General features: G+C 43.8%; 1 protein-coding gene across 1 annotated transcript; it reads right to left on the bottom strand.

Annotated features, from left to right (window-relative positions):
- Window positions 1-1,629: 1,629 nt before the first annotated feature.
- On the bottom strand, window positions 1,630-23,318 carry lig1 (ligase I, DNA, ATP-dependent). Its single transcript, XM_029705784.1, has 28 exons — window positions 23,155-23,318; window positions 20,565-20,654; window positions 20,132-20,303; window positions 19,110-19,311; window positions 18,813-18,929; window positions 18,495-18,731; window positions 18,237-18,389; window positions 17,773-17,905; window positions 17,383-17,466; window positions 15,650-15,706; window positions 15,393-15,451; window positions 14,826-14,939; window positions 14,547-14,713; window positions 14,293-14,369; window positions 13,714-13,805; window positions 13,410-13,509; window positions 13,120-13,205; window positions 12,825-12,940; window positions 11,856-11,951; window positions 11,353-11,463; window positions 10,525-10,596; window positions 7,769-7,913; window positions 5,307-5,389; window positions 4,309-4,461; window positions 3,985-4,038; window positions 3,719-3,862; window positions 2,344-2,436; window positions 1,630-2,015 (listed from the first exon to the last, which is right to left on the bottom strand). Exons 1-28 carry the CDS (start codon window positions 23,169-23,171, stop codon window positions 1,941-1,943), a joined length of 3,099 nt encoding a protein of 1,032 aa, XP_029561644.1. The 5' UTR covers window positions 23,172-23,318; the 3' UTR covers window positions 1,630-1,940.
- Window positions 23,319-26,241: the final 2,923 nt, after the last annotated feature.

Here is a 26,241-nt window from a genome sequence, read left to right as displayed (position 1 = left end):
ATCTCATCTCTTGTTGCATTGTTTTGTTGATTTCTACAGGGAACTTGGATTGTGTGGCTGTTCATTTAACTCTGGTGAACTGTTGAGATGTAACCATGTATGGTGTACACATTGTTACATTGTCTACAGTAATATTTGAATAGTCAATAATTGTAACTGACTTGAGATAAGTTAATAAAGCTTCGTGGGTTATTGGGTAAACTGGAATGAACCTCTTCAGTTCCAAGGATACAAGCACTGTTAAGAGTTGGCCTTGCCTCACATTCCTGCAAATCAGCTTCAGACTTCAATGATGTAAGTCCACAAGAGGATGAACTGAGAAGTATGGGACCATATTATCTACACAACACAAAAGTATGTGGACACCTCTTCAAATTAGTGGATTCGGCTATTTCAGCCACACCCGTTGCTGACAGGTGTAAAATCGAGCATACAGCCATGCAATCTCCAAAGACAAACATTGGCAGTAGAATGGCCTTACTGAAGAGCTCAGTAACTTTCAACGTTTCCCAGTCATAGGATGCCACCTTCCCAAGTCAGTTCATCACATTTCTGCCCTGCTAGAGCTAAGTGCTGTTACAGTGAAGTGGAAACATCTAGGAGCAACAACAGGTAGACCTTAGTTCCAGTGAAGGGAAATCTTAACGTTACAGCATACAATGACATTCTAGATGATTCTGCTCTTCCAACTTTGTGGCAACAGTTTGGGAAAGGATCTTTCCTGTTTCAGCATGACAATACCCCCGTGCACAAAGCGACGTTCATACAGAAACGGTTTGTCTAGATCAGTGTGGAAGAACTTGACTGACCTCAACCCCATTGAACACCTTTGGGATGAATTGGGAACGCCGACTGTGAGCCAGGCCTAATTGCCCAACATCAGTGCCCGACCTCACTAATGCTCTTGTGGCTGAATGGAAGCAAGTCCCCGCAGCAATGTTCCAACATCTAGTGGAAAGTCTTCCCAGAAGAGTGGAGGCTGTTATAGCAGAAAAGGGGGGACCAACTCCATATTAACACCCATGATTTTGGAATGAGATCTTGGACAAGCAGGTGTCCACATACTTTTGGTCAAGTAGTGTATATAGTAGACTCTTAGGGCTCAAGTTAAAAGTAGTGCACTATATAGGGAGTATGGTGACAATGACATTAAACCAAGTAGTGCACTATAATAGGGTGCAATTTGGGACACATGGGTATGGTAATGAAGCTGTGAGTGAGAGGTACTGAGGGTACTGAGCTTTTTGTTTACTCCTGTGGACTCTATTCAAGTCACTGTGTACTGCAAATATTAAGTGCCATTCAATTCATCTTCATTATACTGGGTGGCACATAGGACAAAGGGAACAAAGTGGTATTCACTCACTGCCCGAATTATAAAACCTTAGAAGACATTAAAAGGATAAAGGGAGCTGCCTAGTCAGTTGTACGACTGAATGCCTTCAGGCTCATACATGCTTAGAACAAGTTATAAAGCATACCTGCGAGTTTCAGGTAAAGCGTTACCTAGATACGCATCAGAACAATCTGAACGATGGAAGTCATCAATAGTCTTGAGGTTTTTTTTTTTACTGCATATGTTGAGAAAAATATGTTTAGTGGCTAAAATGAACACACACAAACAGCATATTATAAAATTGGCAAAAGCCTTTATTCACATACTTTATGATGATTTATGAGTCATTGACAACTGTACTTTATACTGCTGTGTATACGATCCCCCCCAAAAAGCCTTAGGCTCAACAGCAAAATGTTGAACGTCATAACATTGGCAGAGCCTATATCTAGAAACACAGCTGTTCACAGGGTCTTCGCTTTCATTTTTGCATTGGCAGAGCCTTATTCAGGTTCATCATTTAAAAAAAAATATATAATTATGTACACATTGAGATTTCACCCGAGTCATTGGCGACTGGACGGTCAGCTGATCAGGTCAGAGGTCAGTAGTAGTCCTCAAGGTCAGCTTTGTCGCCCTGATTCTGAACAACCTGCTGCTTCCTGTATAAATCAGCAATCTAAAATAGAACGACAGAAATCAGTGACTTGATTTCAGAGAGATATACAAATGGTTCTGAGGGAGATGTTAAAATACAGAGAAGGCGCTGTGAAAAAAAAAAAAGCATACAAATAAATTTCCCCTTGATTCCTTGTAATCCTCTCCCCTTGACACCTTCTCAAAACGCACTGGAGAAGGTCCAAGGGGAGGGACCTTGGACCTTCTCCAATACAGTTGAGAGAGAGGAGAGAAGACAGGACGTGAGGAATCGTGGAAAGATGAATTGAGAAAGAGAAATGATGTGCATCAAGACAACTCCAGTGTGTCACAGCAGTGGCTCAACGTACCTGTCCTCCTGAAGTGGCCTCCTCTGGCTTTTTATCATCTCTGATCCTCAGGAAGCGTGGGAACCGAAGAGAAATGCCCTTCTCTGGGTCACACTGGGAGACAGGAGAGAGAAAATACATGAATCACCGGCAACACTATATTTGGATAGTCCCAAATTGTTTTGTAGACTGTCAACAACATTTCAACTAACTATGCCCGAACCATAACCCTCGCAAAAGGTTGAAGCCATTCTCTGGGTCACAAAGAGAGAAGATACGAGGACCAGAGAAAACACATTAATACAGACCCTCTCAGTGAGTGCAGGTTGGACCTGCTAAAAGAACATGAAAACAGACCCTCTCAGTGAGTGCAGGTTGGACCTGCTAAAAGAACATGAAAACAGACCCTCTCAGTGAGTGCGGGTTTTCCTTTCCCAGTTGATGCATTACTAACCAAGCACCCGAAGACTTGACCAGTAAAGCACTTTGAAACCTGGGCTCTGTCCCAAATGGCACCCTCTTCCCAATGTAGTACACTACTCATAAGGCTCTGCTCAAACATTATGCACTTTATAGGAAATAGAGGGCCATTTGGGACACAGCCCTTGTATAAATCACAGATTAGGGCCCATATCGACAAAGAGCTTCAGAGTAGGAGTGCTGATATGAATAGGATTTATGGACAGCAGCACTGCTACTCATACTCTGGCCCTGAGATTTATTTTAACATTTATTTAAGTCTGTTAAGAACAAATTCTTATTTACAATGACGGCCTACCCCAGCCAAACCCTAACCTGAACGACGCTGAGCCAATTGTGCGCCGCCCTATGGGACTCCCAATCACGGCCGGTTGTGATACAGCCTGGAATCAAACCAGGGTCTGTAGTGACACCTCTAACACTGAGATGCAGTGCCTTAGACTGCGGCGCCCCTCGGGAGATGTAGCCTAAATATTAGACCTAGGCCTATAGGAGTGTGCATTTAAGTTGTGGGTAACATGGGTTCATGGAAAGTCTATTAAATAATATCATTCCCAAAGGAAAGCAACCAGAGCCATGACCTCAAGAAATTTGGGGGAACTTTTTAAATACTCAAATCTAGAGACGTAAACAGTTTGTTGAGAATCAACAACACATTTTAGATTTGCAGAGGGGATTAATGAGGTGAAGAGTCTGTGGCGTTTGCATCCCTGTCGGTCCTCAAAGATGAAATTGCATTGAATCGAATGAATAATTTCCAAATTACTTTGGTTGTCTCCCAAATGGCACCCTATTCCCTATATAGTGCACTACTTTATTGGGACCTGGTCAAAAGTAGTGCACTACAAAAGGAATAGGGCCAGTCTTTATATTATTAGTATTGATGTGCCAGTGTACAAACAAGAGTGGTACTAACCAATCCCATGCCAGCCTTGTAGATCGGCGACAGCGATAGGTCGGCACACTTCACTTCCCATACTTGCACGGCATCGAGCCACAAGTCGGGCTCAGTTGATTGGTCCACACGGTAATAGGGGCGGGGCTTTGGCAAAATATGCTCCTGGAAAAGACAATGGCTTCATAGTTAATTGGATCTAAAGACTTTTGGCAGCTTTGCAACAGAAACTCTGGGCTTTGCTTCACAAACGAGAAAAGAACACAGCAACGGTCGACGTATTGTACCTTTAAGAATTTGTAATGTTGCTCCAAATCTTCATCCTTGAAACCTGTCCCAATCTGCAAAGACAAAAGAACCAGAAAATATATTCCCCTGGGGTAAACCAAATGAGACCTTTAGGAGAGTAGAATAACACAACTGACAGAATTCCCTGTGTTAAATGCCTTTAGCCTAATTGGCCCGAGGCGCCGTCACCTTTCAAAACAGACAAACCAGCAGAGACAGAGAGGAAAAAAAGTCACCTCACAGGCAAGGCAGGCAGACAGGTACACACACACAGACATACAGCCCACACAAAGAAACCCCCCCCCCCTCTCACACACACTGACCTTGCAGACTGACTGGAACTCTTCATTGTCCTCATCGTAGCAGGCGAGCAGAAAGCCTCCATAGGTCCCTGTTCTCTTCCCCTTCCCCAGATACGCTCCGATCACACACAGATCAATCGTGTCCCCCACGCCATCCAGATAATCCTTCTTCAGCTAGACAGAGAGATGGGAAGGATTTATAGAAAACGTATAACAAGTTATTGTGTGTGTGTGTGCGCGTGTGTTTGCGTACACATGTGTAGTGCAGGGTTCTCACCAAAGAATGTAAGAGGAGCTGCGCCACCTTGTGGACTGGCTGCGCCACTATATATACACAGTACCAGTCAACGTTTGGACACACCTACTCATTCAAGGGTTTTTCTTTATTTTTACTATTTTCTACATTGTAGAACAATAGTGAAGACATCAAAACTAATGCTAACCCAATTGAGATGGTTTGGGATGAGTTGGACCGCAGAGTGAAGGAAAAGCAGCCAACAAGTGCTCAGCATATGTCGGGAAAGCATTCCAGGTGAATACCTCATGAAGCTGGTTGAGAAAATGCCAAGAGTGTGCAAAGCTGTCATCAAGGCAAAGGGTGTCTATATCTCAAATATATTTAGATTTGCTTAACACATTTTTGGTTACTTCATATGTGTTATTTCATAGTATTGATGTCTTCACTATTATTCTATACTAAAAAATAGCAAAAATAAAGAAAAACCCTGGAATGAGTAGATGTTCAAACTTTTGACTGGTACTGTATATATGTCTATAAATATGTATGTATATATAAATGAAAAAGGTAAATATATATATTTATTTTTACTTTATTTGTTATATAGAAGGCACTTTTTAGTTCTAGATAGCAGGAAATGGCAGTTAATGATGTTGAAAACCGCAAAACTCTCTGAGTCTTGGGGGGGGGGGGGGGGCTGCCCCTGTCCGGGCGCCCCCCCGGCTGTACACAGCAGCACCACCTTGTTAAATCCTGGGGGAACCCTGTGGTGTGTCTGTACCTTGAGCCAGTTGTGAGAGCGCTTGGCGATTTCATACGTGGCATCTTTCTCCAGAGTCTTCACCATGAGTCCCTCACAGGAGTCTGATGAACCCAGAATTACATACAGAAACATTTACAGTGTGTGCCAAATTTAATTTAAAGTGTATTTAAAAACAGGAAATGACAACCAATTCCCTATATAGTGCACTAATTTTGACGAGGGCCCATAGAAACATAACACTTAGTGTGTCCCCCAAATGGCAGCCAATTCCCCATCGTCCTATCTGACTTAGCGTGTCGATTCGCCATCGTCCTATCTGACTTAGCGTGTCGATTCGCCATCGTCCTATCTGACTTAGCGTGTCGATTCGCCATCGTCCTATCTGACTTAGGACGACGGAGAATCGACACGCTATCTAAGGACAATGGGGAATTGGCTGCCATGTCCTAAACCAGGTAGCGTGTCGGTTCTGCCGGTACTGATCTGTCTCGTATCTTGCAGGGTGATGGGATAACTCAGCTACAATGGGTTGTCCAACAGTATTACCTAGGTGACATCGTCCGCTGAACACAATTTCTGCCTGAAAACAGTCAATGAATGTAAGCTAAAACAATACATCTATCAATAATGTTATTGGTGAGGAAGTCTTAGTCGCTCCATTTCACATCTAGCGAAGACTTCTTGTGCTTCTCCGAGCATTTCTGAAGTTTGACAATGGGCACGAAAGCTAGCATAAAATGTCCAACATTAGCTTGCCGAACCAGTCCCTGAAACGATGCTGCTAACCAACCAAGCCTCTACTTAGTAATACAAACACACAATGTTGAATGCTTCCAATAAAAGCTATCTAAGCAAGCTACTTTAGTAGTGCTGATGCTCACATGATGAGTTTTCATGAAGCAGCTGTTGGTCATTGCAGTCGCCTCCCAAGTCAGCTGCTGTGCTCAGCTGACCCAACCATACAGAGTAACGTTAGCGATCGCAGGGGAAACATGTTGATCTACAAACTGATTTCTGATCAGTCCCTCTTAACTTTGGGGCTGCAAGTCTACAACTTCAGGGTAATTTAAACAAGTTAAGCAAGCTTTAAAAATGTCAGTAAAGGTAGAGCTAGCCAGCTTACCACGTCAGTACGACAGCTAGCCCAGCTTACCCAGTCAGTACGACAGCTAGCCCAGCTTACCACGTCAGTACGACAGCTAGCCCAGCTTACCACGTCAGTACGACAGCTAGCCCAGTTTAGCACGTCAGTACGACAGCTAGCCCAGCTTACCCCGTCAGTACGACAGCTAGCCCAGCTTACCCCGTCAGTACGACAGCTAGCCCAGCTTACCCCGTCAGTACGACAGCTAGCCCAGCTTACCACGTCAGTACGACAGCTAGCCCAGCTTACCCCGTCAGTACGACAGCTAGCCCAGCTTACCTTGTCAGTACGACAGCTAGCCCAGTTTAGCACGTCAGTACGACAGCTAGCCCAGCTTACCCCGTCAGTACGACAGCTAGCCCAGCTTACCCCGTCAGTACGACAGCTAGCCCAGCTTCACCCCGTCAGTACAACAGCTAGCCCAGCTTACCCCGTCAGTACGACAGCTAGCCCAGCTTACCCCGTCAGTACGACAGCTAGCCCAGCTTACCACGTCAGTACGACAGCTAGCCAGAACAGCCAAGCAGCTGATTAAGTCACTGCACTGGCGGCAGACATCTTTGCAACATTTTTGCAGGACATAGCCTTTGTTTTAATTTTCTCAAACTATTAAATCATTGTCACAACATTTGTATTACTTTAGCTTGTTATTCTGCCTATTTCATGGAGAGTCATACAAGAGCGCATTGATATAATATTTTAGGAACTGTTTCCATTTTTGAATGGCGGGTGCTCGGGTATCTCAACATTTTAGGATGAGTTCGACGTCCTACAAGACAGATTGATTGAGGGACGAGCGTTGCGTAGGAGTGACGCCATCTGACGTAAGACAACGACAATTCCCTTTCTGCCTCAAATTAGTCCTTCTGGAATGTTCTTGGTAAACCCTTCGCTGTACAGCGCACAGCTTTTTTCCCCCAAACTTGTATGTTTTTTTTTTAAAGGAGTGGGGCAGTCCCACTCCTCACATGTTTGTGTATTGTACAGGATAGAGAGAGAGCGCTAGAGAGGAAAGACGGGGGTGAAATAGCAGGTGGCTGGACGGTGGCCTCTGCTGCAGCACTATACATGATCCAAGAGGAAGCGGCTTAGACACCATCCCTGGCAACAACAGTGCATTCCCTTTGACCAGGGACCATAGATAGAGCTCTGGTCTAAAGTAGTGCACTATATAGGGAATACGGTGTCATTTAGGACACAGCCTAAGACATGAATAAACAAGTCAAGGACAGAAGGAGATCACAGAAGACAAGAGTGACCTCACAAACATGTGTGCGAACAGACTGCTCACACACGTAAAAAAAACACACACAACACACAGACTCATCCCACAAACCTCGAACCGATTGCTCCAGGAACTCAGCGATGGCGTCTGTGTTGTCTGAGTCGATGGCACGGGCGAACACAAACTCTCCCTCCTTCTCCTGGAAGCTCTCCTTCAACAGAGCCCTGCGACATGACAAGGACTGCTTCACTAGAGACTGACACACCCAGAGAGAGACCCAGAGAGAGCGAGACCACATTAGAGACATATTTTCCACAGATCCACAAAGAATTTGAAAACAAATCAAACATTGATAATCTCCCATATCCATTAGGCAAAATACCGCAGTGTCAAGATTTGTGGCTGTTGCCATGAGAAAAGGACAACCAGTAGAGCACAATGTAAATACACCCAGAGAGAGAGAACCTGAGGTTTACTGTAAATTGTTTATTATCTACTTCACTTGCTTTGGCAATGAAAACATGTTTCCCATGCCAATAAAGCCCTTTGAATTGATTTTTTTTTGAGAGACGCACCCACAGAGAGAGGAGGCACACCCACAGAGAGAGGCACACCCACAGAGAGAAGAGAGACACCCAGAGAGAGAGGAGGCACACCCACAGAGAGAGGCACACCCACAGAGAGAAGAGAGACACCCAGAGGGAGAAGAGAGACACCCAGAGGGAGAGGAGGCACACCCACAGAGAGAAGAGAGACACCCAGAGGGAAAGACACCCAGAGAGAGACACCCAGAGAGAGAGACACCCAGAGAGAGAGAGAGAGAGAGAGAGAGAGAGAGAGAGAGAGAGAGAGAGAGAGAGAAGAGAGACACCCAGAGGGAGAAGAGAGACACCCAGAGAGAGAGAAGAGAGACACCCAGAGAGAGAGAAGAGAGACACCCAGAGAGAGAAGAGAGACACCCAGAGAGAGAGAGAGAGATAGCGAGAGAGAGAAGAGAGACACCCAGAGAGAGAGAGAGAGATAGCGAAAGAGAGACACCCAGAGAGAGAGAGAGCGATAGCGAGAGAGATAGCGAGAGAGAGAGAGAGAGAGAGAGGAGAGAGAGGCACACCCAGAGAGAGAGGAGAGAGGCACACCCAGAGAGAGAGGAGAGAGGCACACCCAGAGAGAGAGGAGAGAGGCACACCCAGAGAGAGAGGAGAGAGGCACACCCAGAGAGAGAGGAGAGAGGCACACCCAGAGAGAGAGGAGAGAGGCACACCCAGAGAGAGAGGAGAGAGACACACCCAGAGAGAGAGGAGAGAGACACACCCAGAGAGAGAGGAGAGAGACACACCCAGAGAGAGAGGAGAGACACACCCAGAGAGAGAGGAGAGACACACCCAGAGAGAGAGGAGAGACACACCCAGAGAGAGAGGAGAGACACACCCAGAGAGAGAGGAGAGACACACCCAGAGAGAGAGGAGAGACACACCCAGAGAGAGAGGAGAGACACACCCAGAGAGAGAGGAGAGACACACCCAGAGAGAGAGGAGAGACACCCAGAGAGAGAGGAGAGAGACACAGAGAGAGAGAGGATGTAATGGTAAAGACGACCGTTATTTAGTTATAAGTTAGTTATAGATTCATTTTCCATATTTATATTTATTACATTCTACTATTAATTTACTACTATTTTATTGTTATTAGTTTTATATTTAATTTTGTATTATTATTTACTGCCATTTTATATTATTATTTGTTACAATTGTATTACAATGTATATTGTGTACATTCTTGCTTTGGCAATATTGACACAATGTTTTTCATGCCAATAAAGCAGCTTGAATTTGAATTTGAGGAGAGACACCCAGAGAGAGGAGAGAGACACCCAGAGAGAGAGAGAGAGAGAGAGAGAGAGAGAGAGAGAGAGAGAGAGAGAGAGAGAGAGAGAGAGAGAGAGGAGAGAGACACCCAGAGAGAGAGGAGAGAAACACCCAGAGAGAGAGGAGAGAGACACCCAGAGAGAGAGGAGAGAGACACCCAGAGTCCTGACAAAAATATAAAACAATTAGAGTGTCATTTCTCCAAATGCGAAACCCTTATTCAAGGTTTCAAAGACCTCTCTGATGAGGATAGGCTACCCATCCTGTTGGGGGAGGACGCAGAGAGCTGTGGGTTGGCAGCGCACTACATTGCTGCCTGACATATGAGGGACAGTGTCTGACAGACCAATCAACCTGCACATGTCCTCTATTGTATGCTTATTGTTATTGTTCAATGTATGGTTACTTTGACCCTTGGTTATTGTTGCTACAGTTGTCAATTTTGATTCTTATTATTTTCATATTGTAAATATCCAAAGTAAGCTTTGGCAATATGTACATTGCTACGTCATGCCAATAAAGTGAATTGAATATGAGAGAGAGAGACAGAGAGGAGAGAGACACCCAGAGAGACAGAGAGAGACCCAGAGAAAGAGACACTATTACCACCAATGAAGTTAAACACAACAATCAATATCTAATTAATCATTATAAACTGGGTGGTTCCAGCCCTGAATGCTGATTGGTTGAAAGCCGTGGTAACCAGTTTATAATAGCAACAGGTCACCTCGGGGGTTTGTGATATATGGCCAATATACCATGGCTAAGGGCTGTATCCAGACACTCTGTGTTGTGCGTAAGAACAGCCCTGAGCCGTGGTATATTGGCCATATATCACACCCCCTCGGGCCTTATTGCTTAAACATCCCATATGGCACCCTATTCTCTATATAGTGCACTACTCTGGACCAGAAACCTACGGGCCCTGGTCAAAACTAGTGCACTAAATATGAAAGTGTCCATGTCTAATCGACCTTATAATTACTATTCTCATCCACTCACCTCTCCATTGAGATAAAGCAGGTCGAAGGCGTACACACACACTTGGACCTTGATATCAGCTGCAGCCACATCCTACAGAATATACAGTACAGGTCATTGATATCAGCCATCAGCCACATCCTACAGAATATACAGTACAGGTCATTGATATCAGCTGCAGCCACATCCTACAGAATATACAGTACAGGTCATTGATATCAGCCATCAGCCACATCCTACAGAATATACAGTACAGGTCATTGATATCAGCCACATCCTACAGAATATACAGTACAGGTCATTGATATCAGCTACATCCTACAGAATATACAGTACAGGTCATTGATATCAGCCATCAGCCACATCCTACAGAATATACAGTACAGGTCATAGATATCAGCCACATCCTACAGAATATACAGTACAGGTCATTGATATCAGCCATCAGCCACATCCTACAGAATATACAGTACAGGTCATTGATATCAGCCATCAGCCACATCCTACAGAATATACAGTACACCCACCCACCCACCCACCCACTAAAAGATGATTCCAACCTAGATGTTTTGGTCCCTGTACTCAGTATATTGTGACAGTGAGAGGGCTTGACAGCCCCTCAGCGCTATGCCGATGGGAGGTATTCCGACTCCCGGCAGGTCTAACCAAACCAGACAGGTCGAGGGGTTAGACAAAGCAGTCCACTTCTTGATCAGAGCCTGGTAGGAAAAGGATCTATGACCACTGAGGAAACTGCCACCTGGACTAATCAGCCATCCAGCTGGAATGAAAATGATTACAGAAACCATGAATATTCAGCATGAGGCCCACTCATTTCTTTACTGTCACCTTTCTCTTCCGTGTGGTGAGAACCTGGAATGGTTGGATCTGTTTCTTCTCTCTGTCCCAAGCTACTGCCTCAGAGTCCAACACACAGGATACCACAGACTCATTCTTTACCTGAGAGAGACACAGCGAGAGAGAGAGGAGAGAGAGAGAGAGAAAGAGAGAAGAGAGAAGGAGAGAGAGAAAGAGAGAAGAGAGAAGGAGAGAAAGAGAGAAGGAGAGAGAGAGAGAAGGAGAGAGAGAAAGAGAGAGAAGGAGAGAGAGAGAAAGAGAGAGAGAGAAAGAGAGAAAGCGAGAGAGAGAGAGAGAGAGAGAGAGAGAGGTATTATTCATGCAGTGTGCTTATGTACATGATAAAGGGGCTAAGATGATGTCAGATTGTTTCCCGAAATTGCACCCTATTCTCTATGTAGTGTACTCTGGACAAAAGTAGTGCACTATATAGGGAATAGGCTGTCATTTGGGATGCTCATTGAGTGTGCTAGTGTTGAGAGGGTCATTGTTACCGTAGGAATACGAGAGATGATGTCAGGATATTTGGTGGTATTATCCTCCTGGTTGCGACTGAAGATACGCACTTCCCCGTTCTCCAAGATATGGATCTGCACAATACATACAATTATCAATAGTTCAACCCTTCAACCAACACCAGGACCGTGCGTTTCCTGTTGTATGTAGAGTAGAGCTGTGTGGCTCAATTGGTGGAGTATAACACTTTAAACACCAGGACAGTGGGTTCAATTCCCGCAGGGGCCACTCATAACAAAATGGATGCACGCACTACTGTCCGCTGCTTTTAATACGCATCTGCCGACTATCATAAAACATGTTATATTAGACAGAAACATGCAGGGTCCACCTGTAAAGATGGAGCTACGAGCCAGCTGTATGTTACACCGCCATCTGGTGGCCATTTCAGGAGGCAGACAGCAGCTTAACGACCAACAGGACGACACATCACAGAGCTCTCCACAACCTCCACCCGGGAGGGCCTTTCCACAACCTCCACCCGGGAGGGCCTCTCCACAGCCTCCACCCGGGAGGGCCTCTCCACAGCCTCCACCCGGGAGGGCCTCTCCACAGCCTCCACCCGGGAGGGCCTCTCCACAGCCTCCACCCGGGAGGGCCTCACAGAGCTCTCTACAGCCTCCACCCGGGAGGTTCTCACAGGGCTCTCTACAGCCTTCACCCGGGAGGGCCTCTCCACAGCCTCCACCGGGGAGGGCCTCTCCACAGCCTCCACCCGGGAGGGCCTCTCCACAGCCTTCACCCGGGAGGGCCTCACAGAGCTCTCTACAGCCTCCACTCGGGAGGGCCTCACAGGACACACACAGATATAACAAACATGTAGCTGACACATGTATAGGACACACAAAAGTGAGCAACCACACACACACACACACACACACACACACACACACACACACACACACACACACACACACACACACACACAGACACAGACACAGACCTACCTGTGCTCGTTCTCCATCATACTTGTACTCGCAGGTGAAGGCGGCTTCATCAAATCTCTTCATCACCTCTCCTACACCTTTGGTGGGGTGAGCCAGCATGGGCCTCAACGGTACACCTGAGGAACAGGGGTCAGAAATACCACACTGAAACAAACAATACACACCAACAACCCCGATGGTCAGTACCTCATCATCTACTCATAAAAGGCTGTCATTTCCCCTCCCGCTTTAAGTACTTTGGGATTGTTGATGTAATGAAAAGCGCTATAAAAATGTAATAAATGATTATTATTGCCTGGAGTGAGTTTGCAGTGGTTGGGGAGTTCATCAATCCCCTCCTTCAGAATGACTGGGATGATGACATCATAGTTTGGCATCTCACTGGACGGGACAAACAGAACAAAACCATTAAGAAAATCCAATTCACACAGGCTTTGTCCCAAATGGCACTACATTCCCTACATAGTGTACTACACTGTGCAGAACCCTATGAGCCCTGGTCAAAAGTAGTGCACTATATAGGGAATAGGGGGCCGTTTGGGTAATGAACACACTGACTACAGCTGTATTTAGCAGGTTTAGTACCAGTAAGTCTGTTTGAGGATAAGGCTCTTCTCTTCTATCCAAGCTTTCTGTTTTTCTGCACTCATTCCTTTCCCTGCGTCAATCACCGCCGGAGGGAAGTCTGGAATAGACACACAAGCATCTCAGTTGCATCAAAGGCAGACGTTAATATTGTATGTAGAGGCTATGTTGTGAACAAACATGGTGATAATGTCTGTTGTGAAAACGCTTTGACGATGTTGGGGTAATGTGATAGTATTGTGAAAACGTGATAAAGTTGGGAGGTAATGTTGTTTAAACATTGTGATAACGTTGGCTGGCTAACCTTGTCCTGGAGGAGTCAGACACACGGCTTGACTCAGGGCAGACAGTACACTCTGTTCAGCCAAGCCAATCCTCAGCTTCCCTGCCAGCGACCTGTCGATCAATCAACCAATCAATACAGACATGCATTGATGATGTCCTGCTTTTTGTCTGATGTTGTGCATGTACTGGTGTTGTACGTAGCAGCTGGTAAACAAACAGTTATAAAGTACTATAGAATTACACATCATTTAATAGTCACAGAGATCCTATCTAATTTGAATCCATTAGCGTACCGACCAGCGGGGTGACGACTTGTGAATGGGCAGGCAGACAGGAGTGATAATAAGTTCAGCTTGACTAATGAAGCAAGACAACATGCTCAACTATATCCTGTGTAAACCAATAACAGGTGACCGGAAGACACAACAACAAAATAATAATCGATCACATATAAAATGAACAAAGGCTAGAACTCAGTGAGTGCAGAAAGACAGGTCAATAAGGCTCAGGTGAAAAGTATTGCATTACATAGAGCATAGGCTGCCATTTAGGAGACATCCTCAGTTTGACCAGTAATAAGGACGTAGTAGAACATCACCTGACAATGTATCTGGCTTCAGAGAAACGACATGCTACAAAGAGACCTTTGATGATGTCAATCTTCTTATTCATGGCCTGCAGGCAGGGGGAGAGAGAGAAAATAATTCATTCCTTTTAATCAAATTCTAGACTGATAACAAAACAATTCATCCTATTCCCAGGACAGAGGAGAAGTGTGTTTTCTTAAAATCAGTGAATTTATCAAAACGATTTGAGAATTTTACCGTGTTAAACTCTCTCACACACACTCACAGAATTCCCACTCATGTTTCCGATGTCTTTCAGTTTGTTGAACACACCCCCCGCAATCAGATTGGCTGGCTGGAACATAATTCTCTGGTTGTTACGGGAACTCTCAGCCACCAACCCCAAGTCTCCCTTCTCCGCAGCCTCCGCCTTGATTTTGTCCAACTGTCGCCCTGGCAACAAGAACAAAGATGTCAGAGAGTTCTAAGCCCAAAAGCAAAGGAAGTTAAATAACAAACAACAACACTGAGAGAGTGTGTGTGTGTGTGTGTGTGGGTGTCTCACCAGTAGCTTGTGCGACAGCCTTCATAAGAACAGTTTCTCCCACTCCCAGCTCCAGCCCCATATAAGCAGGACCCAGCTGATTGAGACACAGGTAGACGCAGCACAGCAGGTCCTCTGAGCAAGAACAAGAGAGAAACACTCAGCACACTAGTCCCTATATAGCGCACTACTTTTGACGAGGGCCCATAGGGAATCGGGCGGCATTTGGGACATATCCAGGGTATTTCACAGCGTTCCTTTACAGATAGTATAGTGCCGTAGGGGTTTGGTCAAAAGTAGTGTACTAAATAGGGAATATTAGAATGCCATTTGGGATGTCAATCACCACCTTCCGGAGACACCTGAAACCCCACCTCTTTAAGGAATACCTGGGATAGGATAAAGTAATCCTTCTAACCCCCCCCCCCCCCCCTAAAAGATTTAGATGCACTATTGTAAAGTGGTTGTTCCACTGGCTATCATAAGGTGAATGCACCAATTTGTAAATGACTTAAATGTAAATGTTGCATCCTGCACCTGGGCTCCACATGTACACACCTTAGGGAAAAACTAAAAAAGCTATTTTACCTGGAGAAAGGACGATAACAGAGCGTAGGAGATTTGATAATGTTTCAATGTTCCTCAATCTAGCAACAACAAAAAAAAGAAATGCAATTAGCATGTAAAACAATATAAAAGGGAATATTACACTACAATAAAACACAGGCTGTCCCAAATGGCACCCCATGACCTAGACAATGCACTACATAGGGAATAGGGTGCCATTTGGGATGTACACAAGAACTAACCAGTTACGACTTGGCAGGTCTATTGAAATCTCTTACCTGCCAGAATCTTCCTCAATCTTTTCAAAGGTGCGTGCAACAGCCAAATACGGGACCCTGTGAAAGAGAAAATTAGACAAAACATTGAATACAACTCCATTGAGAGACTTATTTACAGTATCAAAACAACTCCATTGAAACTTATTTACAGTATCAAAACATTTTTGAAATCTGACACAGCGGTTGCATTAAGGAGAAGTGTATCTATAATTCTTTGAATAACAGTTGAATATTTTATCAACGTTTATGATGAGTATTTCTGTAAATTGATGTGCTCATTCACCGGTAGTTTTGGGAGGCAAAACATTTCTGAACATTACACACGAATCTAAAATGGTGTTTTTGGATATAAATATGAACTTTATCGAGCAAAACATACATGTATTGTGTAACATGAAGTCCCATGAGTGCCATCTGATGAAGATCATCAAAGGTTAGTGATTCATTTTAGCTGTATTTCTGTTTTTTGTGACGCCTCTCCTTGCTTGGAAAATGGCTGTGTGGTTTTTCTTGTCCAGGCGCTGTCCTAACATAATCTAATGTTATGCTTTCGCCGTAAAGCCTTTTTGAAATCGGACAATGTGGTTCGATTAACGAGAAGTGCATCTTTAAAAATGGGATATAATAGTTGTATGTTTGAGAAATTTGAATTTGAACGCTAGCGTCCCACATACCCCAGAGAGGTTAACCTCTTTGGGCTAGGGGGCAGTATTTTGACATCCGGATGAAAAGCGTGCCCAAAGTAAACTGCCTGTTACTCAGGCCCAGAAGCTATGATATGCATATAGATTTGTAGATTTGGATAGAAAACACTCAAAAGTTTCTAAAACTGTTAAAATAATGTCTGTGAGTATAACAGAACTGATATGGCAGGCGAAACCCCGAGGACAAACCATCCCCCCCCAAAAAAGCATTCAGCCTACCACTGTTTCCAATGGCTGGCATGCTAATTATGAGGCGAAAACCTCAGAGATTGCAGTTCCTATGGCTTCCACTAGATGTCAAGTGTTTAGAAAGAGTTTCAGGCTTGTTTTTGGAAAAATGAGCTAGAATTTGTAGATTTTCTAAGTGGCTCCCATTTTGGCTATAGTGTTTTCATGCGCGTGGATGAGAGCGTGTTCTTTGTTGTTTATCTTCATTAAAGACAATGATTCTCTGCCTTAAATTGTATAGTTTATTTACGTATTAGGGTACCTGAGGATTCATTATAAACATTGTTTGGAGAAGTTTATTGGTAACGTTTGGGATTCACTTTGTATGCATTTTGAAGGAGGGAAACCGGTGGATTATTGAATGAAGCGCGTCAGCTAAACTGTGTTTCTGAGGATATAAAGGACATTATCGAACAAAAGGACCATTTGTGATGTTGCTGGGACCTTTTGGAGTGCCAACAGAAGAAGATCTTCAAAAGGTAAGGCATTTATTTTATTGCTATTTCTGACTTTCGTGGTGCACCTGCTTGGTATAATTTATTTTTTAAAGCTTTTGTGTGCGGGGCGCTGTACTCAGATAATCGCATGGTGTGCTTTCGCCGTAAAGCATTTTTGAAATCTGACACAGCGGCTGGATTAACAAGAAGTTAAGATTTATTTTGATGTATGACACTTGTATGTTCATGAAAGTTAAATATTACCATTTCTACAATTTGAATTTTGCGCTCTGCAATTTCACCGGATGTTGTCAAATCTATCCCGTTAACGGGATTTGATCCATATTAAGGGGGTTGGACATACCTCTCTCCCTGCCTCCAGCAGGCGTGGTCTACTGGGTGGTAGTTGGGTCTGGACGGGTCATACTGGGCCTGGGCAGTCTTCTCTCTGGGGGTCAAAGACACTCAGATTAATACAGTATACTGCACTATTCAAATCACTGGAGAAAACATCCAGGAATGTACACGTGTACAGCTACTCCTTCAAAGAGATGGCCAGAGAATCGGGACATGGCCTTTCTTCACCTGCACACTTACAGTGACAGGTTTAAAAGCAATGGGTTATTGTAAATATTGGCTAGAGGGAGATTCCACCATTGACCAAAGCACCAATTTTGGGAAAAGGGTGGAGAATGGGATGAAGCCATGGTGTAAAGTTAACACATTTTCATAACCATCTGTGATTCTCTCTTACCCTTTCTTGTCTTTAACGTCCTCCGTGGTACGGGACACCGTCGCCTCTTCCTTTATACACTCCCCGCTCTTCTCCTTTCCGTCTCCCTCGCTCTTCTCTGGTCTCTCCATCTTTACAGCAGCCTTCCTGGGAGCTAGATAACAGAGAAGAAACCCACATTCAGACTTGGAGTTTGGAGCATACGGTTTGTCAAACAAGCTTTTTAAAGTATAAAGTACAAAGGATGTTACATGTCCTTGTTCCACTGCCATCTCTGCAGTTTACAAGTCTCTTACACTCCTTCAGATCTGTTCAAAACTTCCCAAAACAAAATGTAGGTTAAATCCCAAATGGCACCCTATTCCGTGCCATTTGAGAAGCAATGTTACACTCCTTCAGGTTTCTTCTAAACAAACTGCAGAATGCAAACTCATTCATAGAGATGTTCCTGTGCAAGGCAGGAAGTAAATGGGGAAAAATCTCACCAAAGAAACTGCTGATGGTGGGGGCTTTTGTGGCTTGGGGGCTTTCTGACACTTTCTCTTCTTTCAAGTCTTTCCCCTCCTTCACTGCCTTCCTTTCATTTTTAGGACTTCCCTTTTCTTTCTCATCCTTCACCACCTTTTGACCCTTAGGACTTCTCTCTTTAACCTTTTGACCCTTAGGACTTCTCTCTTTAACCTTTTGACCCTTAGGACTTCTCTCTTTAGGACTTCTCTCTTTAGGACTTCTCTCTTTAGGACTTCTCTCTTTAGGACTTCTCTCTTTAACCTTTTGACCCTTAGGACTTCTCTCTTTAGCCTTTTCACTTTTTCCTTTTTCCTCCTCAGTCGCAGTCTCTTTCACATCAAGTGCTTTCTCCTTCTCTCCATCTTTGGTCTTCTCTTCATCCGTCTCTTTCTCCTCCGGGTTGTTCTGCGCCACCTCAGGCTTATCCACACTGTTCTCTCCTCCCACATCCATCGTTTCCTCTTCATTCTCTACAGAGAAAGAGAAACGGAGTGATGCAACAGAAGAGAGAAGGGGTAGCAAGGAACACTTGTAATGGAGGAAACCCTTACCGGTGCTGTCCTGTGTCTCCTCAACCTTTGCTCTTTTATTCTGCGGTCCTTGTTCTTCCTCCTCCTTTTCACTGCCACTCCTGCTGTCCAGCTTTCTCTTGGGGAACTGCTTCCTTGCTACAGAGATGATAGAAACACAACTAGTTAGAGATGCATCACTACTCTACAGAGAAGATAGAAACAACTACAGATGCATCACTACTCTACAGAGAAGATAGAAACAACTAGAGATGCATCATTGCTGAACACATTTTTGTGGCATTAATCAAATTGAAGTAGTCCTTCCTAGAGACCGACCGGTGCGGCGTTTGGGTATTCCGGAGGGTGAGATGGAAGTGGGGGTGTCAGGGGTTCCAGGGGTGGGGGAGGTGGCTGGGGTCACTGGAGTGGCGGATGGGGTCACTGGAGTGGCGGATGGGGTCACTGGAGTGGCGGATGCTGCTGGGGTCACTGGAGATGCGGGGGACATGGGGGTGGTAACAGCCTTGAATACTTCATCCTGTGGGGGAGAGACAAAGTTCAGATCTATATGCACAGAGTGGGTCACAAACGGCCACTATTTTCCTAGATTTGTATTCGTTTACCCAGGTCTCATTTAGGTCAAATCTGTTCTTCAAGAGCGACCTGGTCAAGACTGCACTGTATTGGGAATATGATGCCATTTGGAATGCATACTCAGTCGCATCTTTATATACACACACCCTCCTTTGGCTTTACAGTTGTTTCAAATGGTAAAGACCAGAGTAGGGTTGGGTGGTAACTAAATGTTCATACAGTCATGCTGTTCCTGTATCATACTGGGGTATACGGTATTACCAGCAGCGCACGCAAGGGGCTCTTTTTTTCAAAAAATGTGTTATTGTTTTGACACAAAAAACTAATTTAGGCAGCAGGGACCTTGATCCAGGAAGGGCTTTATTGTCTCTGCTGTAAACAAGAAGCTTGATCTTGTAACCTAGCCACTTAGCTAGAGTTAGCAAACCAAACGCATAGCTGGGGCACTGAACTGGAGATGATTTGGCACATCTTAGATACTGAACTTAGTTATAAGCAGTGTTGACGGTATTGACAATCATACCGTTGGTATTTGAAAATACCCCGGTATACAGCCCAAGCCTACTGCAGAGTATATAAATCCTTTCTGAGTGCCAAAAGGCACCCTATTTCCTATAGTGTGCTACTTTTGACCAGAGCCGATAGTGCACCAGTTTTGACCAGGCCCTATGTAGGGAATAGGGTGCCATATGGGATGGATCCAATGTCCTGATTAGAGCTTGTGTACGTAGAGGAGGATATGAGGTGGGAAATGTAAAAGCTACCTTGGGTTGCACAGCCTTGTCCTCTTGCTCCTGTTCTATTCCGGCTGGAGCCTGAGCCTCATCATCATCATCACTGTCCAAGATCTGACGACTGCGTTTAGTGAACTTCTTTACTGGCGAATCAGGCTCTTTATGGACCCCATTCTGAACTTTGAGAGGCCTTTTGACTGGTCTAGCAAGGATGGAAAATAAAAATACATTATAGAGAGACACTGCGAATACCTACTCTCATATCGGTCATTCTACACTCTGTTCGCTTTCGCCGTTGCTGATTGCTTTGCTATTCAGGCAAGTACTCTACCACAAACTTCAAGGGTAATCCATTTCCTGTGTAGACAACGACACCCAGGGCCATGTATTTAACTTAAATATATGGCTCTGGCTACACCCGTAAAAACCCTGCCACCCTCATCCCCTGGCCTTAAACACTTACTCCGGCTTGTCTTTCACCGGCTTCTCTTTCACCGGGCCATCACATTTTTTGCTCTCCTTCTCTTTGCCCGTTTTGGGCTGAAAGAAAGATCTTTAGGGCAGAAGAAAATTTAACAGAAGTCAGAAAGAAAACATATGTAGCTACTGTAAATGTAAAAAATACATTATGCATGACACAAACACGCTGTTGAGTCTCATGATTCGCTATATATTAAGGCAGGTGTCAAGTAGAATTTTGAGACAGGCACTAACGTTATATGATATTATAAACTGGGTGGTTTGAGCCCTGAATGCTGATTGGCTGACAGCCGTGGTATATCAGACCGTATACCACAGGTATGACAAAACACTTATTTTTACAGCTCTAATTACATTGGTAACCAGTTTATAATAGCAATAAGGCACCTCAGGGGTATGTGATATAGGGTCAATATACCATGGCTAAGGGCTGTGTCCAGGCACTCCGCGTTGCGCATAAGAACAGCCCTTAGCGTTGCGTCGTGCATAACAGCCCTTAGAGGTGGTATATTGGCCATATACCACACCCCTTCGAGCTTTATTGCTTAATTATACAACGGCTGGGTCTAATCCTGAATGCTGATTGGTTAAAAGCGCATTCCAGCCAGTGTCTATTCCACAAGTTACCACTGGCTAAATCTATGACATTAAAATGCCCATTTACTCTGTTCATCCAACTGCACAATCCACTGTCTCATCAGCCCAGCCAGGCAAAATATAAACTTGATCTCCACTTTAAAAAGCATCTAGACATTATCTCACATTTCTTTCTGACTAGCATTTAGTTTTCAACAGCGGAGATGTGTATAAACCTTGCTGTCTGGCTTAATGACATTTGCAAAAATGTTTCAATATTCAAATTCTATCTCCAGCTGTCCCATAGCAATGAACGTGTCGGGTCGAGACAGACTGCGTTTCTCAGCCAGTCTAAATCATGAAACAGCTGGCATCATATTCATATTCTCATATATATATATATATATATATATATATATATATATATATATATATATATATATATATATATACACACACACACACACACACACACACATATTCATATATATATATATATTCATATATACATATATATATATTTATATATATACATATTCATATATATATATATATATATATATATATATTCACATATACTCATACATTCATATATATATGAATATATATATATATATATTTGTATATATATACACACATATATTCATATATATATATATATATATATATATTCACATATACTCATACATTCATATATATATGAATGAATATATATATATGAATATATATATATGAATATATATATATTCACATATACTCATACATTCATATATATATGAATATATATATGAATATATATATATATATATATGTGTATATATATTTGTATATATATATACACACATATATTCATATATATATATTCACATATACTCATACAATCATATATATATGAATGAATATATATATATGAATATATATATATGAATATTGATATATATACATATATATCAATATATATATACACACATACATACACATATATATATATATATGTGTGTATGTGTATGTATTGATATATATGAATATATATATACACACATACATACATATATATACATATATATATATATATATTATATATATATATATACATATACACACACACACATACATACACACAAAGGAATTTCGATTTTTAAAAGGTACAACGAAACGAAGTACATGTAGATTTCCCATATTTCCAGCTTCCGTGTTTGAAGTGATCGTGTTAGCTGTGTTGTTAGCTAGCTCCTCTGAACAACAGTGTCCTGACGAGAGAGCACATTTTCTATGCCAGGCGAAATCGCGCCTCATTAGTTTATTGTTATGTCGGTATCCAAATAAATGTCACTAGAAAACAACTTAAAACAAACGCAGCTGTTATTCTTTTTGACGTTACTTTTAAGTTAGCTGTAGTTGGCTAGCTAGCTAGGGATGAGAACGTTGCCAAGCCAGTATGGAAACGGAACATTTAGAACACACGACTGGGTCGCGTCCATAGATACAGAACAGAAAAACAACTGGTTCCCTGGTAACCGAACCAATACGACCAGCCGGTTTGGGTACCAAGCCTAGTTTCTTTTATTTCGGGAATATATATTGTGGAAACATGAATAAATTAATCAAAAAATAACGTTCATGAAAATATGTCAATTATTATTTGAATATGTTGGTAACCCGTTGTATAAAAAGTGATAATGCCCTCTTAGCCGGTGGTTGGAGAATATATGAAGAAGTCACTTTCACTTCATTATCAACACAAAGTCCAAGGGGTTTGACCTCGTGTGTTGTTCACATCTTTGCAACCACAAAGAAGCCAACTAGCTAGTTTCAATGTACCTCAATCCAGTTAGCTAGATGGTGACAAGGAACTCATTTTGCTAGTGTTGCTGGCTAACTAACGTTACCTAGCACAAAAGCAAACAGGCTGAGTTAGCCAACCTAGCTAGCTAACATTACTTGACTAGTGTTGCAGAGACTTACTGCCAGCAGAAACCAATGTTGACTTTACTTACGATATGCTTCGCTGCATGCTTTCTTGTAGTTTTCTGATGTGGTAAATTACTGGTTATACACTACAATTAAACTTCGTGTTTAGCTAACAACAAAAGGACATTACCCGCGAAGAAATGCGATTGAAACGTTCCGCGCCAAAACAACGTGAAACGTTTCTGCATGGGAGGGAATCATGTTGCCAGTGTGGTGTCGAGCTAACGGCATTTGCGATACTGCCACCTGCTGGAGCGGAATATATTATATAGCAGCAGCAGTATGGCTCTGATCGTGATGATATTTCACATATCATCAGTCTTTTAGGCCTATGTTTTGATAACATCATTGAGCACAAAATGGAAATGTGCCTTTTGTCATGCAAAGCAGATTTGCCTTATAATGCAGCGCAACAGTTTGACAATTGAAGATTGCTGAAGATTGCTGAGAAAGTAAGTGTACTGTTCATGTCACAGGTTTGTACTACTAAACCTATTTATTTAATGAAATGTAGAATAAGTAAATACACATGCAATATTAAATAGAATAAATATCAAAGTACACTGTGACATTCACATACAATTCATCATACATATCACACAACTGCAATTGTCCTGTTCTATACACAATCCTTTACACAAACAACATCAGTAGTATCCCCACTCAATCTGTGATGAACAAAAATATTATAATAATCTCATTTCAATAATAGCCTTTTCAGATTTACTCTGAGGACAATTTAAAAAGAGAGAGAGAGTAAAAACTACAGACAAAGACATCCCAAACAATAGGACATCTATTATAATGTCAAAAGAGGAAAGACTCCCTTGCATTCCTCCTCCTCCTCCTCCTCCTCCTCCTCCTCCTCCTCCTCCACTACTCTCCATCATCATTCCCCACATTCCTCCTCCTCCTCCTCCTCCTCCTCCTCCTCCACTACTCTCCATCATCATTCCCCACATTCCTCCTCCTCCTCCTCCTCCACTACTCTCCATCATCATTCCCCACATTCCTCCTCCTCCTCCTCCTCCTCCACTACTCTCCATCATCATTCCCCACATTCCTCCTCCTCCTCCTCCTCCTCCTCCACTATTCTCCATCATCATTCCCCACATTCCTCCTCCTCCTCCTCCTCCACTATTCTCCATCATCATTCCCCACATTCCTCCTCCTCCTCCTCCTCCTCCTCCTCCTCCACTACTCTCCATCATCATTCCCCACATTCCTCCTCCTCCTCCTCCTCCTCCACTACTCTCCATCATCATTCCCCACATTCCTGCTCCTCCTCCTCCTCCTCCTCCACTACTCTCCATCATCATTCCCCACATTCCTCCTCCTCCTCCTCCTCCTCCTCCACTACTCTCCATCACCATTCCCCACATTCCTGCTCCTCCTCCTCCTCCTCCTCCTCCACTACTCTCCATCACCATTCCCCACATTCCTGCTCCTCCTCCTCCTCCTCCTCCTCCTCCTCCACTACTCTCCATCATCATTCCCCACATTCCTCCTCCTCCTCCTCCTCCTCCTCCTCCACTACTCTCCATCATCATTCCCCACATTCTTCCTCCTCCTCCTCCTCCTCCTCCTCCTCCTCCACTACTCTCCATCATCATTCCTCCTCCTCCTCCTCCTCCTCCTCCTCCACTACTCTCCATCATCATTCCCCACATTCCTCCTCCTCCTCCTCCTCCTCCTCCTCCTCCTCCTCCTCATCATCATTCCCCACATTCCTTTCTCCTCCTCAGCTCCCACTCTCTTTCCCTCCCAGTCCCACACCAGGCAGGGTTCTGATGATATTGCTCTTGGTATGCCAGCCGTTGAAGCAATTGGGGCTGAGGTGCCAGGGCAGTAGTGGCGGCAGGTGGAAGGCCTGCTAAGAGCTCCCTCAGATTAGGGTTCGAGCTCCCAGGAGGAGGGGGAACAGAGAGGAAGGGGAAGTGGCCCCGAAGAGGGCAACAGGATGGGCTTCGGGAGGCAATACGGCAGAAGGTGAGAGGGTTACCGACTGGAAGGCTGTCGATAAAGAGGAACACAGACAGACGGTCAAACACACATTGATGTACATAAAAAGATGTCAGACATCTTGAACACAAGAGGCCGTATGTAGTGGCTGTATGTATCAACAAAATATTTTGCTGTGACTCCTATGTGGATGAATATTTGTTGGTCTGATGTGATTAATAAGGAGCATCCAGATGCTGCATTTGATTCATTTATGACATTTCTTCTTCCAATTATGAATAAACATGCACCTGACAAGAAACTGACTGTTAGAACTGTTAAGGCTCCATGGATTGATGAGGAATTGAAAAACTGTATGGTTGAAAGAGATGGGGCAAAGGAGTGGCTAATACACTGTATATACAAAAGTATGTGGACACCACTTCAAATGAGTGGATTCGGCTATTTCAGCGACACCCGTTGCTGACAGGTGTATACAATTGAACACACATCCATGCAATTTCCATAGAGAAACATTGGCAATGGAATGGCCTTACTGAAGAGCTCAGTGTCTTTCAATGTGGCACCATCATATGATGCCACATTTCCAACAAATCAGTTCATCAAATTTCTGCCCTGCTAGAGCTGCCCAGGTCAACTGTAAGTGCTGTTATTGTGAACTGGAAACGTTTAGGAGCAACAACAGCTCAGTCACGAAGTGGTAGGCTACACAAGCTCGCAGAGTGCTGAAGCGTGTAGAGTGTAAAAATTGGCTGTCCTCGGTTGCGACACTACCGAGTTCCAAACTGCCTCTGGAAGCAATGTCAGCACAAAAACTGTTAGTCTGGAGCGTCATGAAATGGGTTTCCATGGCCGAGCAGCCGCACACAAGCCTAAGATCACCATGCGCAATGCCAAGTGTCGGCTGGAGCGGTGTAAAGCTCGCCGCCATTGGACTTTGGAGCAGTGTAAACATGTTCTCTGGAGTGATGAATCACGCTTCACGGACGAATCTGGGTTTGGGGGATACCAGGAGAACACTACCTGCCACAATGCATAGGGAGGAACAAAAGAGGGGCACTCTGGACCAGCTGGGAGTCCAAAAGTAAGTGGTCCATTTCAAAGCCCTACATCCTTATATGAGATGAGTGAGCTAGTCGGAATATGGTGCC

Source organism: Salmo trutta, chromosome 21, assembly GCF_901001165.1.
Source record: "Salmo trutta chromosome 21, fSalTru1.1, whole genome shotgun sequence".
In the NCBI taxonomy this organism is placed as follows: Eukaryota; Metazoa; Chordata; class Actinopteri; order Salmoniformes; family Salmonidae; genus Salmo; species Salmo trutta.
Note: the sequence above shows the minus strand (reverse complement) of the source record. Positions and strands in the feature narration are given on the sequence as shown.

Coding starts and splice junctions, on each gene's coding strand:
- lig1 (XM_029705784.1), bottom strand. Junction 17,467..17,772: donor GACGTTAAAGACAAGAAAGG/GTAAGAGAGAAT, acceptor TTTGACCCCCAG/AGAGAAGACTGCCCAGGCCC. Junction 15,452..15,649: donor ATTGAGGAAGATTCTGGCAG/GTAAGAGATTTC, acceptor TGTTGTTGCTAG/ATTGAGGAACATTGAAACAT.